The sequence below is a fragment of the Egretta garzetta genome, unplaced genomic scaffold (assembly GCF_000687185.1).
Source record: "Egretta garzetta isolate BGI_Z169 unplaced genomic scaffold, ASM68718v1 scaffold419, whole genome shotgun sequence".
NCBI lineage: Eukaryota > Metazoa > Chordata > Aves > Pelecaniformes > Ardeidae > Egretta > Egretta garzetta.
Window position 1 is genome coordinate 381,152 of NW_009260777.1, and position 16,694 is coordinate 397,845.

At 38.3% G+C, this 16,694-nt stretch overlaps 1 protein-coding gene across 6 annotated transcripts in view; it reads left to right on the forward strand.

Moving 5' to 3' along the window:
• The window catches only part of PLCB4 (phospholipase C beta 4), a 194,689-nt gene that overhangs the window by 92,755 nt on the left and 85,240 nt on the right, over positions 1 to 16,694 (forward strand). For 5 of the 6 annotated variants that reach the window (XM_035901740.1, XM_035901741.1, XM_035901739.1 and 2 more), the window contains 4 exons: positions 3,497 to 3,597; positions 7,170 to 7,250; positions 7,556 to 7,615; positions 8,907 to 9,050. In XM_035901740.1, the coding sequence (XP_035757633.1) occupies positions 3,514 to 3,597; positions 7,170 to 7,250; positions 7,556 to 7,615; positions 8,907 to 9,050 (369 nt within the window). In that variant the 5' untranslated portion in view covers positions 3,497 to 3,513. The remainder of the gene's footprint in view (positions 1 to 3,496; positions 3,598 to 7,169; positions 7,251 to 7,555; positions 7,616 to 8,906; positions 9,051 to 16,694) is intronic. The other variant, XM_035901743.1, reaches the window with a different exon arrangement.

A 16,694-nucleotide genomic window follows, 5' to 3' on the forward strand; every position in this document is an offset into this window, starting at 1 on the left:
GGCAGAGAGAATTTTCTTCACCTTCTGCACAGCTGCCAAAGCGTATGGCTTAAAAATTTTGTTTGCTACAATTCATCTGCCTCCTTGCTCCATGTACTCAGGTCATCTTTCCCTCACACTTCATCTGTCTCAGTTCATCTGTAAACTGTATTGAACTGTAAGAGAGCAGAGCTAGAGAAGAGACTGGTAAGATGGTAAATAACAATGAGCTTGAGTCCCTGAGACAGAATTTGATTGCTTGATAAATTATGAGCAATCAAGCATGTTTTCTTGCAGCTAAATGCAAGGTTATGCAAATAAGAAGAAAGGCAGTAATTATGGTTTGCATGACAGAGGGTTGCGCTGGGCTACTGTGTCCTAGTCCAGACCCCAGACTTCAGAAAGGCAGCTGGAAAAGTGGAGAGGGCCCAGGCTGACTCCAAGATTTGAAAAATGTGCATTGCAGCAGAAACTGAAAAGCTATTTAATTTATCAGTGATGAAGTAATGAGACAACCTCATCATACTTGTGGGAGTACCCAGACAAGGAGAAGATATCTGCAAAGGAGGGATTTTTACAGAGCTGTATTTCTGTGACTAGACGATTACCTCAGCAAAGTTCAAACTGGTAATAAAGTGCATGTTTGTAGTGCTAAGGCAATTAGTCTTTCTGAAAGATAAGTGTTCAAGCACTCTTTACATCCAGGAGTCAGAGTGCCAGGTGCTGGACAGAATGGTATGGTGTGTCTTATACAGGAGTTCAGAACAGTTGCAGAGCGTGTAGGTTTTAAAATCTGTATCTGTGTGGGGTTCAGTGTCAGTAAGAAAGGGTAAAGGCCATGTATATAGGCTAGGGACTGTGGAAGAGGGTTCTTCAGAGTCTTAAAAGCGTCATGACATTTCTTATGATTTAGCACAGAATGCATCTGCTTTTCCCAGAAGGACTTCACATGCTGGTAGCATATGTTGCTGCATGAACTACCTGTCATATTTGAAGTAACTTTTCTTCTTGGGAACATTCTGATAGTAAAAGTCATTTAAGCAGATAGGGGAATGGTTGAAATGGAGTGTTTATCACTGCAGGTGTGTATATTTTAAGTTTCCTTTAAATCTAAGGGATATTTTACCAACACCTTTGAGGATATGTTGTATAGTATGGGGTTTTGTTGGTTCTGATTTCAACTTTGACGATAACAAAGCCTGTGACATCAGAAAACAGCTTTCTGAAGCTGCATGTCTCTAAATGCAGCTTTGCCATAAGAACAAACACTAAGTTTTCAAGTTGTTGTGATTATACTGAGCTACCATGTGAAATTTGTGAGCTCTCTAGAACAAGATGCCACTGTAAAGGGATGGCTGTCCTATTATGCATCTTTCTCCATGGATTGAGGAAAAAGCAGCTCTATACTGATCTAAACTGGAAGAGACCCTAAAATGATAAGTGCATTTTTAAAAAATAATAATAATTCAGTAGCTTGGCACATTCCCTGAAAGGATCTCAAAACATCTCATGGTCCTCACGAGGAAGATATTAATACTCTCTTTACAGAGTGGTAAGAGCCAAATGCACAGGGCTGGCAAAAAGAAAAGGGTGCTTTTGATAAGACACTAAATGTAGCTGATCGCTACTTGGCCCTAGTTCCTTGTCCTCTCTTTTGTTCAAAGCATCTCTTCATCGGGGGAAAAAAAATACAGATGAGTAGTCTTAAATATTGTTTAGCCTCTTTTTTGTAATTGGGGAATACAGATATGTTATTTTGAGTTTTCATCCCATTTTTCAACAAAAGTGAACACTCAATGGGGGGGGGGGGGAGCTAATGGGGGGAGAGAGAGAGAGAGAGAGAACTGCCAAATTATATTTTTGGTAATTACGGAGTTCACTTATCTTATTCCCAAGGCTTTGGAAACATGATATGTATTTTTGATATTCCTGTAGCAATGACCAAAAAAAGGCAGGAGATAAGAGATGGGCAGCATCAAAATGTATTTTGCATTTTTTTAGTAATAAGGATACTTTTTTGGTGGAAAACTATCAAAAGTAGCTGGTCTTACAGCCAGTGTTGGACAGTCCTCTGAGTTCTTTTGGTTTTTTTCTTGTTAGAACACTTTTATTATGAAAACAAGACCAAGAAGGAGGATACCACAGAATTCTTAATTTTTTTTTTTTTTTTAAACACTTGCATCTCTTCTGGGTTTCAAGTTCAATCAAAGTACATTTCAGTCTAAGAACATTGTGGCAGCATTGTTAACTAATTGGTAATATTTTAGTCTGCCATTCAGAATTTTGGCGTACAAAACCACTACAAAGATGGTTTGCATAGCATAGATTACACAGACTGTCATGCTCTCCCTTGGATTTTACGTATGCTTTTTATTCTTCATGTTTAGACAAACTTTGCTTGGGCTGGGTGCCTGTATTGTAGCAGAGTGAGAGCTGTACTGGTTACACTTAGCCCTGTATCGTGCTAGTAGAGACGGTCACAGTAGATGAACGTTGTCAGTCATCAGAGGAGGGCTACAGCAAGCAGACAAGAACAGGGTAAGGCAGTGCTCGCCTGCAAGACAGGCTGTAGCATGTGGGGTCAGATTATTGTGACCAGCTGCTGTATTCATCCTCAATATACCATTTCACAGAATGATATGCTGATGTCTGTGAGTCAGTCTTACCTTGCTGCTGCCAAGTGTATTCCCTCTCATGCAAGACTTTCTGGTCCAGTGTATAAAGGAATAACTAGGATACTGTGTGTTCTAGATGTAGTTGGGACATTTTCTGGTGCAAAGCAGCATAACCTAGAAGGCACCAAGTATACTGAATAATTCAGTAGTCTTTATTGCAAGGTCCATATGTTATGGCTTCTGCATTATATTCTCAATTAACAGTTTTGTTCACATTCCTAAACTTGCAGAAATGCACAATGCTACTAGCTAATTTTATTTAATGCCCTATATCCCTAGCCATTTTTCCCCCTATGAATTTTGACCTTTATATATATGCATATCTTGAGTTATGTATAAAATATCACTGAAAATACCCAGGACTTTATATACTATAAATGGATTTTTGAAATACAAAACACAGAGGAAAAATGTGTTTTGCCTATGTAGTATACAATTTAGAATGTTAAAAAAAGAATTCTATATAGGATCTGATGTTTTCCTGTAAAAAAGAAGCACTCATGTATATTACAGGGTATGGTATTTGCTGTCACCTAGGGCTGCATTAATCCCAGCCTCGTTATACTCTAGAAGTGATGTAGCAGACATTTAAACTAAAGCAATGTGACAGTGCGAGTGTTTCAAATAATTAAGTTCAGACTCACATTTTATATGTATTTTTCATTTGAAAGTTAAGAAACAAAAATACTCTAACGAGGAAAACTTTTGATATGGAAATGCACTGTGACTTTTTAATACTTCTGTATGAAAGGAAAAGCTAAAAGTCGCTTTTTTCCTGCTTAGACTTTGAAACACTCCTTTTAAAGACAGTAATTGAACTCTTCTTTTTCATTCCATTTCAGGTTTTTCTTCTATAATCATGGCAAAACCTTATGAATTTAACTGGCAGAAGCCAGTTCCCTCTTTTATGCAAGATGGAGCTGTGTTTGATAGATATGAAGAGGTAAGAGGCCAGTTGCATTCCACTTGCTATTCTCTTTTAAATATGTAGATGTTACAGAATATTTCATATTTTGCTTTCATTGCACACAAATAAGCTTTCAAATAACTTCTGAAATTTATATGGAGAGGAAATACCAACACACTTTATTGCTATGCAGATTTTTGCTTTTAAAAGAAATAACTTTATAATATATTTAATCCCTCAGATTTGAAATAAGACCTGAGCAAGAGAAAGGGAGATTTGGATCAAAATATCTGTAATGCGCATAAAGCAGTCACCTTTGCAGATTCATAAAGCACGTTATTGAACAAAGTGTGAATCCTTCTAATTTTTTGTACATCTATCAGATGGGAGGGGAGAATGTGTCATCCTTTTGTATATAAACTGAGAACCTGCATCTCTAAGGAAAATAAGAGAACACAAAGCATTTTTATTCTGATTCAAATGCATTATTTGAAATCTGGAGTGGTTTTATCTTTTGAAAATCAACCTGTACTCCATATGAAATATGATTACTATGATCCTGCTTTCAGCTGTGCTTTAATCCAAATCTGTTAAAGGAATGCAGAACAGGACGTTTTACAGGCAGCCGAAATAAAGTGCTGAGACATTTACCTTATAGTCAGCATTGATATGCCTGTGAGAATAATTTTATCAGGGTCTATTTTTAATCTTGTTTGGACAGGAAACCTCTAAAAGTTGAAGGTATCTCAGAAAGTGCCTTTGGGGATATTAGTGTTTTCCTCTTATCTTTTGAAATGTAAGTAAAAGGTATTTTTTGTCATGAGGACTGCCAAGATAGAGATAGTTGTTTTAACCTGTATTTTCAGTTTTGGGGACAGGTAAACTAAGATGACACCAGTGGACATTGAATTCCTTAGAAAGGAAGTTCATAAAAGCTTTCTTTTTCTTCTGCTCCAGAAACTATAAAAGGCTTTCACTTAGGTAACTAACTGTATATTTTATCTGCAATTTTACAGGAATCATCAGGGGCTGTAAAAAAACAGTGACTCAGAAGTTGAAGTCTGTAGCCTGTAAACAGTGAGCACTTGATGGTGTGGCTGTTTGATATTATCAGATTTATGATATACGTAGGCTATTATTTAATTGTGTTATGGCAGTAACCAGATAGCCTACCCAAGAGAGAGACCATTGTTTTAGGAATGCTATGCAAACACAGCAAGATCCAAGCCCTATACTATAGGTCTTGCAATTTTCAAGAAAAATGTTTCAGATCTAGGCTTCTAATTTTCATGGAAATTCTCTGCTTAATTCCCCACCCTAACAGAAAGGTCATGTAGGGGAGAAGAGAAATGGCAAGTGAACTAAGGTCATACAGCAGGTCAGTGCAGAACTGGGGCTCAGGAATCCTGGTACAGGGTCTGGGTGACTGAACAGCTCTAGTACAGCCTAAGAGGTCTTTTTATGTGCCCAGGTTTCATTGAATGGCTACAAAAATCTGGGTCATTGTCAGGTGGAGCAGTGTCCTGAACCATCTTTTGATGACAGATGAGTCCCTTAACCAGAAGGATTACAAAATTATGGAAATATGTTTTGAGCAAAGTATTATCATGTTTGACTGACAAAAAGTCCGAGTCTAGAACAGGGTTATCTCAGCATAATATGGGAAATAAAAATCAGACATGATTAGGAATCTTACTGTTGCATCTAACGTGGTCTGATGGCAGGTACTTTTTTTTTTACCATACAAAAAGACAAATTGCAGAAAAAGTAATTTGATTAATAGAGTCAAGGCTAGGGTAGAACATCAACATGAGTACAGTTTACATAGACACCTTTGTGAAAACAACATTTTTGTATATCAAGAGCTTTTTGATAGATGTGGACGTAATAAATGACAAAAAACTGCCTGCCTTTCATTGTGTGAGTAATCTTTCTGGGAGATGCAAGAGACGCTCACTTTGATTGGTAGCCAGTTGCATTTTTTTCATGAAACAGGACTCCAGGGGCTGTAAAACTACTAAATCTGAGGTGTCTGGCAATGAGTAGGTTTCATGAGGGATGAGTGCTAGGGTTAAGGCAGGAAAATAGAAGGTATGGTGGAGAAAGATGGGCAGAACAGTGCATGCTGGAAGCTCATGCATAGTGGTGTTGGCTCAGACTGAAATTCAGCAACTTCATACTTTCTGTCTCAGCTTCCCTGCCTGTAAAATTAACACAGTTGTTTGCTACTTGGATGGAAAACTGCAGTGGGTCAGTCCTTAAAACCTGTAAATATCGTTTGAGGACCTAAAAAGTTGTCCAGAAGTGGTAGATACCATTAATTAATGTGTCCAGGGCAAAGGAGCAATTATCCCAAACACAGCATATTGCCCTCAGTTGCACCCATCTAGGAGAGCTCAAGGACATTACCCAACTGTGGATCCAGGCAGTTGCTTGCCTTCGTGCCCAGTGTCAAGTCAGGGTAAGACCTGACTGGAATGTGACCATTCTTAGCCCACCTGATGCCCTTGTTCCATGGCAGGGGCCAAAAAGGCACCTGTGGCTGCCCCACAATGTCCTGCATCCTGGGTTGGGCTGGGGGCCTGCCTCAGAGTAACCCATTGAGAACAAACTGGCCTGGACAGACTTACTGACTTAAAAGTGTGCTCCATGGATCAAGGGGCATTGGAGTTTTTACCTGATTTTGTTACCTAAATTCAAATTGTCCTGTATGCAAGAGCTTTTGCTCTGAAAACAGCTGTGTAAATTCATGTGCTTTATGCCCTTGCTATGTGCACAGGAGAGGAAGTAGCATTTCAGAAAGGTACCTCAGTCTTTAACATAGAACAAAGCACTGATCTCTGAAACAGTAAGCAGTGCTGTAGCCTGCACACATGCTTGTTGGTTTTCAATTAAGGAAGTCAGGAAGTCCTGGATCCTTTTTTTCTTTAAAAAGTGATTTATTCTGCACAATCTTATCCTGCATTTTAGCTTAATTTACGATGCGTTAATTGAGGCAAGAGGTGTGTGGAGGAAATTTCTTTTTTAATTCAGCTAATCTGATTTTTTGCCTTGTCTACTCTCTTTGGTATGCCATTCTTTCTTGATTTCTCTAACAAATCAATATCCTTCAGATTCTGCTTGCCAGATACACTGGCTACAAAACGTTTGCAGCATGCATACTATCATAGCCTAACAGAAAAAGCACTTCCCGAATTCTGAATGTTAAAATGAAGTGTGGTCATTTGATCCTGAAGGAAGTATTGGCAAATTACCTATTTTTAACCTTTACGTAGTTTGAAGCATTTAATTTTCAATTTTTTAAAATTCCATTTTATTAAGGTTTTTGATAGGTAAGAATCACTGCTTTTATTAAAACAAATCCTACTTCTTTGCAGCTATGAAGAAAATATTAATTAAATGCATCCTAATGTCTCAAAAGGCAGCAAAAAGACAAATAATTAAAAATGGTCATTTTTTAAAAGCCTGCCTCCCTCATTTCTGATTGCTTTGGGAATAGCAAATTCTCCAGGAAGGTATTTGGGGAGAAATGTAACAATCTTTTATTTCTGAACAATAAATATATTTGTGACTGACTAAAATAATGGTCTGTATTTTCTTTTCTATAGGAATCTTTTGTCTTTGAAAGCAACTGCCTTTTCCAAGTGGATGAATTTGGCTTTTTTCTGAGCTGGAAAAGTGAAGGAAAGGTATATTACAATTAAGTCAGGAATATATATTAGATACTATTGCACTTGGTTTATATTCTGTCTACTTTTTAAAAATATAAAATACTGTTTTAGTTTATTTACAAATCTAGCCTTAGTCCTATTATTTTAACATTGACAGACGTGAAGTATTTAAGAGGGAATTAACTGATGTAAAAGGGGAATATACTGTTTAGTGTTAATTAACAGTGTTTGCAAATAAGTTTCATTGTTTATTTTTGCTGCAATTACTAATGGAGCCATGTGTCAACAGACCTTTGAACTTGTAACTTTTTTTGCCATTTCAGGAAGGACAAGTATTAGAATGCTCCCTGATCAACAGTGTTCGTTTTGCAGCTGTACCAAAGGTACTCTATAGTTAGTTTATGCTCTTCATTTAAAAAATATCTTGTTTACAAAAAACAAACAAAATTGAATATTTCAATTGAAGGTGAAATGCAGGATGAAGTTCATTTCTTTAAAAAACACCAACAACAGAGCTTTTATTTTGCAATCACAGTCTGAAATTTTAAATTTTAAAGTAAAGTAATTTTGTGTGATTGCAGTTGGAGGGTTCTGTCATCTGGTTTTTCTGATATCACCGCTTTTGGGATGCAGTGAAAGCTGAAGAACCGACATTAAGAGCACATATCAGGGGTTTTTAATTATTTTGTAACAGTGTATTGTGATACCAGTTTAGGGGATCCAGAAACAAATATTTTGTATTCCTAATTTTGTTACTTCTGTTTAAAATCTGTTTATATCTTCTTGCTCCATTGGCATAAAATACTTTGTTTGCATCCCTCTTTATACAGTTAGATGGTCAGAGAGGGCAGCTGGTCACTGTCTGCCATTTTGAAGAATTATCAACAGAAGTACTAGCTAGGTGTTCCAAACCCAAAACTTTCAAAATATTTTCAGACCTTTAGTTTAGAAGTCTTGTTGTGAAGCAAGATATCTGTTAACACCTCTGCATTTCCACTTTCATGTGTTAAATGTTTGTGTTAACTGTAGATAACTATCTCTTAGTAGTTCTCTTGGGAATCCATAGACTAAAATCTCTCACCCATAGGGAAGGGTCATGAGAAGTGGTGGTGCAGACAACCCCATGCTTCATGTGCTGATAACCATACCAATATGCTTCAGACTTCACCCCTGTCTTTACATAGGTAATTTGATCTTTATGCCCATGAAATCTATAGCCCCTGACCCTCAGCAGAGATAGCAGCTTGTATGACTTGTTAGGAAACAGCCAAAAAGTCACACAGATCATAACTCTCAGTAACTATGCATTTAACTAGATTGGAATAGTTTACTTACAGATTAATAATGTTCCTCTATTTCCAGTCCTTAGAGTGATTAATTTTTCTTTTTTGTGAGGAAAATATATGTAACTTCTAATTGTCTAAATTTCAAACTTTCAAAAATATATTTAAAATACTTAATTTACATCTGAGTTCTCACAATTGTGTTCCTAATTGTTAGAATGTATTGTTTTTCAGGTTTACACACAATAGTTTAAGTGAAAGCACTAATTGGAGATGATTGGCAATGGTTTAAAGCTGTTAATGCATATGGAGATGGAAATGCATCTTTACCATAGTGCATTGCATAACAAAAGTATTGCAAATGTAACAAGTTATTTATTCTGTTTAACAGGATCCCAAAATACTAACTGCGCTTGAGGCTGTTGGAAAATCAGAAAATGAATTGGAAGGACGGATAGTGTGTGTTTGCAGTGGCACAGATCTGGTGAACATCAGCTTCACTTTCATGGTAGCAGAAAACACAGAAATAGCCAAGGTATTTCACAATCAAAACAGTGTGTGAGAGTTAAAAAAAAAAAAAAAAAAAAAAGCTCCTCAGCAGTACTTGATTGTTTTTCCTGAGTAAGTCAGCCTCCTTGGCTGACTGAAATACCTGTTCTAATGTCTGCTGCCACATTCTGCAAAAGGACAGCAACCATCATTTCAGACCATTCTGTAACATGTCTGTGTGCCACGGTGAAAGGATATAGTGACTTTATCAGCCTCTGTGTGTGCGGTGATTTATCAAAAGTAGACCCTAAGACCATTAAATACAGGACACAGCATTCCCTCAGCTGTTTGGTGTGTCTGTGTGGGGCTTGTACAGGAGACTATGTAACAATTATGCAGTGGATCTGTAACATGCAGGGATGCTGAAGGGAAGTGCAATTACTTTAATTTTCCTGGTGGGTGGACCTCAGCCCTCCAAAATTTTGTTCAGTGATAACCTAATTGTATTGCATAGTTCATATTATTTGAAAAGACAAAAGCAGGAAAGAAAATTCTCTACAGTTAAGGGGATTCCAGTGTACCCAGGTTCTTTTCTGTTTTCCGTTGACATGGAACAGGCTTAAGAAAACAATGGTGCTTTTTTACACGTCATCTTTCCTGCGAGCTTAAGATTGCAGTTCACAATGCAAGTTCTCTGGCTCCACCAAGGATCCACCACTGGATCTATCTGCTGTAAACTGCTCGGAGAAACTTGATCCAGAGTACTGATAGTACGCTTAGATCCAGAGATTCAAGGGATTTTAAATACACATTTTTTTGCTTTTCTTTTCTGATTGCTTGTACTTAGAATGTATTATAATCTGGTTCGCTTGCGAGATAAACATTGAACAGTGATTGGTAACACACACCCGCTAAATCCCCTCCTTTAAAACTGAATAGCTGAATGCTGCATCACTAAATCCCATGGTAGACCTGGTTGATTTTTCATTGGTTTGGATCCATACCTCTTTAAACACTGGCTGTACTGAGTAAACTCCATGATAGGAGAAATACTTGTATAACTTACATGGGTACACTAAACCAATTTTACTGTGCGTATTTTCGGCAGGCTTTCAGGGAAATAATATGCCACAGCTATGTTTTGAAAACATTTAAGAAGTAAAGAAAAAGAGATGATGGCAGCATTCACTTTTATACTTAACCCAACAGTATCTCATATATTCTGAAAACAGAAAGTTGGAGATATGTTTCTTGGGCACCTTAGATCTCAATAAACTGTATTAGACTAATTGTTTTGTGACATAGACTGTCACAACAGGTGAGCTAATTATACTGTCTAAAAGACCTACTGCTTCGTTAACCGCCAAGATGTTACCAAAAATGGTACGTCATGCTTCAGTCAGCTCGTGGGTAGGCTGAGAGGCCCATAAATGTGAGAGTCCTGTGTTTGGGAGTCTGTCCACCAAAATATACATCCACAATTTGACAACAGTGGTGATCCACCTGATCTGATATGTTCGAGGCACGAGGGAGAGGGTAAAGTAGATCAAGCCAAAAACAATGTAGAGCTTTCTAAGTAACCTTCACTGGGTTTATGGTTGTATAGGAAGTAATTTGTTCTGTACTGTCTTGGCCTGTTGTACATGGTAAGTACATCAATTTGTTATTATACTTATGTGCAAAAATAATTTTTTCTAGGAGTTATCTGCACATACAGCAGTTCCTGTTTAATTCTTCCTCTTTTGTTTATGAGAAGACATCTTTCTTCTGGGACACAGGAACCTCTAGAAGTGAGTTTTTGCATGGCATTAAGTAGCTATGCAGCTATTAACTGCAGTTTAAAATAAGCTATGCGGCTACTAACTGCAGTTTAAAATAGGCCTTGATTTAATCCATGTTCAAAAGTAAGCCCCTCTTGTGAAATTACAGAGGCAAGAGTTTGGAGAAAAAGGGGCAATGACTGTAGCTTAATCAGCCCAGATATGTGTAAGGGATGCATCTGTAGGTTGTTTCTGCTGTTTCCCCCCCTTTTGCCACGAGGAAGGTGAGCATTACTTGCTGTAGATCTTTTGTCCCTTCCTCAGGTAACCCAAGGTCAGGATTGGTTAGCATCTGATTGGGATACTTTAAAACAGGGCAATTTAGTGACAGATCCAAATACGAAGTGCAGAACCTTTCTGCCCAGAAAGAGGGCAAAAAGGTACCCTGCTTCTGTAGGTAATAATTTACAATTGGAGAATTAACTATTACTCACTGAAGGCTGGGTTATAATGGAACTGAGTAACTGTGACAAAGAAGAAAATGCAAGCTCCTGGCTTCTTCAGGCTACCATGTAAGGAGTGGTATCAGTGGGAAGCAGATTCTGCCAGGTCCCATAGGAGAGGGTGGCAGAGTGCCCTGCTGTGGGCAGGCGTGAACCCTCCCCTTCAGGCAGAACTCGCCACAGGCTGGCCTTTGTGATCTGTGACCAGCTCTGCACTGGGGCAACCCCATGTTCCTCTGCCTCTTGTGGTGATGTGCTCAGCAGGTCTGGCCAAGTCATCACTGAGCTCCAAGTATAGCTATTCCAACAACAAGAGTGTGTTTATTATCTCTCTACTTGTCTCCAAGCTCCCACTCTGGTATTTACATTCTACCTACTTAAATTTTATTGGTGTTTTCAGCTGAGAAATTGGTTTTCATTTCCACTCTTAAAACAAAACAACCACAAAATAGGGTGTACTCTGTCTCTGATTGCAAGCAGCTGTCATAGTCCAATCCTAAAGCAACTCCAATGTGGTAGTAGAGTGTGACTATAAAAGGTGGAATTTAAAATCTAATGTTTGGAATCCTGATTAAATGAGGTTATATAAATTACTGTGAACTAAAATTAAAGCACACACACATATTAGAGGTGTGAGCATATGTGTGTATTTTTCTTTTTTACTTCCCAGATGGACTTTCTGTGACCTAGTAGTCTGATAATCTGCTTTCCTCAATCTAGGACATTTGAAAAGGCCAGTGAATATTTGGGGGCAAATTTCCATAGTGCAGAAGTGATGTGGTGCTGATGTGAGGCCTTAGCACATGGCATGTAGGCTGCCTATCCAAAGCTGGCGTAAGTCCAGTCAATCTATTGCAGCTCAGCAACCCAAAATCTGGACTTCTTGTCTTCTTTGCTCGTCCACTTTGGCAATGCGTTAAGGAGTTTAACTTAAAAGATTAACCTAAGTCGAGTCAGTTCTTTTTACATTCTGTAATATTACTGCATAGCAGGGGTAAAAATGTCCTGACAGCTGTTCTTTCCCAGATCTAGCTGCATTCTTGGGAAGGACCAGCTTTCAGCTGATAGTTTCTGTCCTTCTGCCAGAAAGTACTGTTCCCACTGCCCTGCTGGCAGACGACTTTATGTGGGCTTTATTAGGGGTGGACATTCCTAATTCATTTCAAGGAAGAACCATAGGGTTAAGCTCACATCACCTGTTTAGGGGCAAAGCTCACATCAGTGTTCAAGGTAACCTGACGCACACCATTCCTCTGATGGGATGGGAGCAGCCACCGGGGAGACAGGGTGAGAAGGAGAGTGGAGTAACCTTTTATACTGGCATAGCTGGATTTGATAGAAAATAGGTATTTCCTACAGGTGTGTTACTCACTGAGACAGTGAATCACACATTAATGGCTAACCTGTGAGGCACCAGAATGAATAGCACATGCTGAAAGGCTTTGTTATTCATATGCTGACAAACAACATAAAGGTAAAATGTAAGCTTTATCATACTGCTAATAATACGGTGTTGAAGATGACTGCAGTTGAAAGCATTTCATTTTGACCTTTTTAAACTTGGCTTTTCAGTTGGAATAGTATTTTTCATTTTTAAATTTATTTCAGTTTGTTTAAACTGGTTAAATGACCACCATGAATTTGGTAGGATGAAGCACTTCAGGGTGATTGTTTTTGTTGCTCTTTCTATTACATGGCTCTTTTTGACTTACAAAAAAGTTCTCTTTCTGTGGACCCTGATTTTTTTTTCCATGAAACAAGCTATTAATTATTTGCTCAAATCATATTGCTAGACGGACAGCTAGGAAGGTAGCAGAAGATTGCTACAGGAATATTGCACAGTCACATTACAGAAAAGTCCTGTTTTCCCATAGCTTTGGTTTGTTTTGATGTTTCAAAGCAAAATGTTCCAAGAAATATGCAGAACATACTTGAACAGAACTCTCATAGTCTAGTGCTGTTCTCTGTGTCCCTTTATGTTAGTATGTGGCTTATGTCTCAGAACCTACATGATAAACATTTCTAAACTATGACTTTCTTAAATATATGACTGCTGCTTACACGTTCAGGTAGCCCTGTGCCAAGTATGTAATACTGTGTTCTCTACAGAAATCTTCATGTCCTAGCCAGTCTGCAGTTAAGTGTCTGTGATTTCAATGTGCTTGCTTTTCTGGTTTTTTTTGTGTTCTCTCTTGGCTATGCCACGTGGAGTTATCAGTAAACTGAAAACTTCAGCCCTGGTTCTCCGTAGCCAGGAGGTCAATTTCACTGTGTAAAGTTCCACTAAGTTTGTCTTTGTATAGAAAAGCAGCCAAAGTGAGTTTTCCAGCTGTTTTCAGAGTAGACCCCTCCAATGCTGGAAAAGTCATTGCAGGGTGGAAAGCTTTGTTGAAGGGTGGAAGCAGTCTGGACATATCAGGCAACTCCCAATACAGAGTATTTGTGAGAGCCTCAGCTTTCCAGATGAAATGCTTAGAAGTCGGAAGAGTCCCTTTTATCTTTGTAACAGAATTTTCACAGCAATATTCTGCAAGTCTGTGTTGCAGTTGGTCAGGTAGGGGATAGATTTTACACCATCACTCAAGACATAAGTCTACTTGCTTTTGCTGTTTCATATGTTAGAGATAATGGTAATTTTCATAGAACATAAATTACTTCTGAGACATCTGCGTTGAGAGAAGAGGGACATCTACTGGTGACTGAATGAGGGCAAAGTACTAAGGAATGAGGCCATGTCTGTCTTGGAAAGAGTTGAGAAACATGGTTCTATTCTCTGTGGGTTTCCTGAACCTTCAAGCTATCAAGACTCTTGACAGCCAGTCATAGGCATTGAGTACCAAAATCAGAGGGCGATGCCTCCTTGCCTCCCCAGTGTTCCTGATGCTTGAATTAAGTTGAGCACAAGTGTGGAGACACTGGACTGAAAAAGTGAAGGTGAAATCATCTCAAGAGGTCTGGATAAGACTGACCTCATGTATAAATACGCCATGGATGACCTTGTCTAGAATTTCATGAGCTGTAGGGCACAGTGATTTTTAGCCTTTCATAATTTTTGTCCTTTTTAACCCTTATAAATGAGAAGTTGATGTCTAAAAGAGAGCTGAGAGGTCAGACTTATATGTGTGCCCTGCCACTGCTGCCTGTGTTTCATCGATGAACCCCAGCTAATGCAAGGTCACTAAGTGCCTCCGAAGCATTTGAGTACTACAGCAAAAGCTGAGAGAGTGCTGCTTCAATGAGTTTTTCTTTCACCTTCTCCTTACAGAGATATTTGATGACACTGGATCTTGTTAGAGAAGAACAACACAGTCTGCTTATTCCAGCTTGCAGTGTACTTAGATTTTTGGCCTCTTGTGTCAGCCTAAGGATCAATGTTTTAAGATGTACTTGTGTTAGGTTTGTTTCTTTTCATGGTGGTTGTTTCTCTAGGATTAGATAGCAGGGCCCAGATTCCTCTTCTATATGACTCTGGAATAATTCTTGGTATATACAGAGCCATTCAGGAGTTACATTAACAGATTAAAGGTACTGAGTGTATTTTGAAAATCTGAAAGTATTTAGCACTAGCATCAGTAAGAATCAAATGTATCCTGTATTTCTATCAAAAACATTATATAACTCTGCTTTCTATAAGACCCAAATTAAGTGTTTCTTATCTACTTCACTTCAGAATTTCATCTTGTTACAGGGTTTTCCTTCTTTGGAGAGGTTGTGATTTGGAAATGCTGAGCATGAAAGAAGAGAATTGAGGACCTTTATCCCTGTTTACTTACATAGGTTTACAGGTCTTTCAGCTTCACCTGTAAAATAAGGAGTGCTGTCATGGCATAAAAGCAAGGCTGCTGCTATATTCTTTGTAGCATGTTAGCTGAGAAAAATCTGAGTAGTTCTTTCATCCCTCCCCCAAGGTCATCGGAGAAGTATACATTAAAGCTAGGAATGATTTGTTGTCAAGAAAGCAATATATTACCAGCTTGATATTTATCAGAGTATTTGGGCTTTGGATATTTTGTGAGTATCTGTGCACTGGATCACAGTGCCTTAAAAGTGATTATGAAGATAGTTGTTATTTGGAGACTATTCTGGCTCAGAAGGACAAAGAGTTTGAATGCATTGCACTGAGCCTGTATATTAATCTATGAATGAGGAAATTTTTTCATCTTATGTCATTTTGCTTCTATGTAGTATGTTCACAATCCAGAAGCATTTTTTTTTTTTTCCCCAGCGCTCTCATTCCTAGTTAATTTGCGTCCAGCTGGTAACTGTGGGGAATATCTGATGAAAGGCTCCAGAAATTGCTTTAGCCCCAAACTGAAGTACAAGCAGCCAGATGCTGCATTGTAGTGCAGCTGTGTGATGTGGAACAGATAGGCAAATGTGTCTCTCAAACTGCCATGTCTTGCCCAGGGGACATCATGCCAATGTAAAGAAGATGCATAGATGGACAGAGACTCTTAGGTTACTCCCTTGCTTGGTGCCAGAAGAGATGTGATGCTTTTGTGGCTTATCAGTGTTTGGCTGTAGTTTGGTGCTCTTTTGGTGTAAGATAATGCAGTTTCTGATTTGGCATCTCTATCAGGAAAGGGCGTTATCATTGAAATAAAATTAGGGAGTCCTCTAAAGTGGGAATTATCAGGACAATTCCTGCAAAGAAATTACCTGGTAAGTGGTTAGTGTATTGATTTCTCTCTATACTTGATTTTTTTCCTAGCGATATTTCTTTTTGGCAGCTGTGCTTGATGTACAGAAGTAACTTCACAACTGAGTACTGGGTAACCTTGCTTTTAAATGTTAGGTTTTGTTGTATCTGGTGTAGTTGCAATCCATTGCCTTCAAATCAGAATGGATCTCTGTGTGTTTATTTCCTGTTGACATGGTGACATTGCCAGTACTGCATCAATGGTATTTTTTAGCAGAAAAAAAAAAGGGGGGAGCTTTGAAAGGCTGAAGCTTATTTACAACATGCATTTTGCGTAATTTAATTTTGTAAGGGTTTTTTGTTTGCCGTGCACACAGCATTTTACTTTATGGGTCAGTGTTGAAAGGCTGAGGAGCTTTTAAGGGACTAAAGGGACTACAGACTAATCCAGATCATATGAGGATGAATTTTGTATAACTGTGACTGTTTTTGCAGCAGTAATGTTACATTTTACTGTTTAAAAACAAACCACAAAACCCCACAAACATAGATAGACTTGAATTTCAGCAGTTCTGGGAGATCGAAATATACCTAAGACTTGCTCAGGCATTTATCCTAAAATTGTCACAAGCACTATCCCTATATCGTCTTAGGCGAGGAAACATTTGTAGGAAAAGATGTGTTCCCTAATACAGCTTCCAGTCATATCACTTCTAATAAATAGCTTCCAGATATGTCGGTCCTAATAAATAATAATATCTCTCCTCATGAACCTTGCTTTCTTTGTA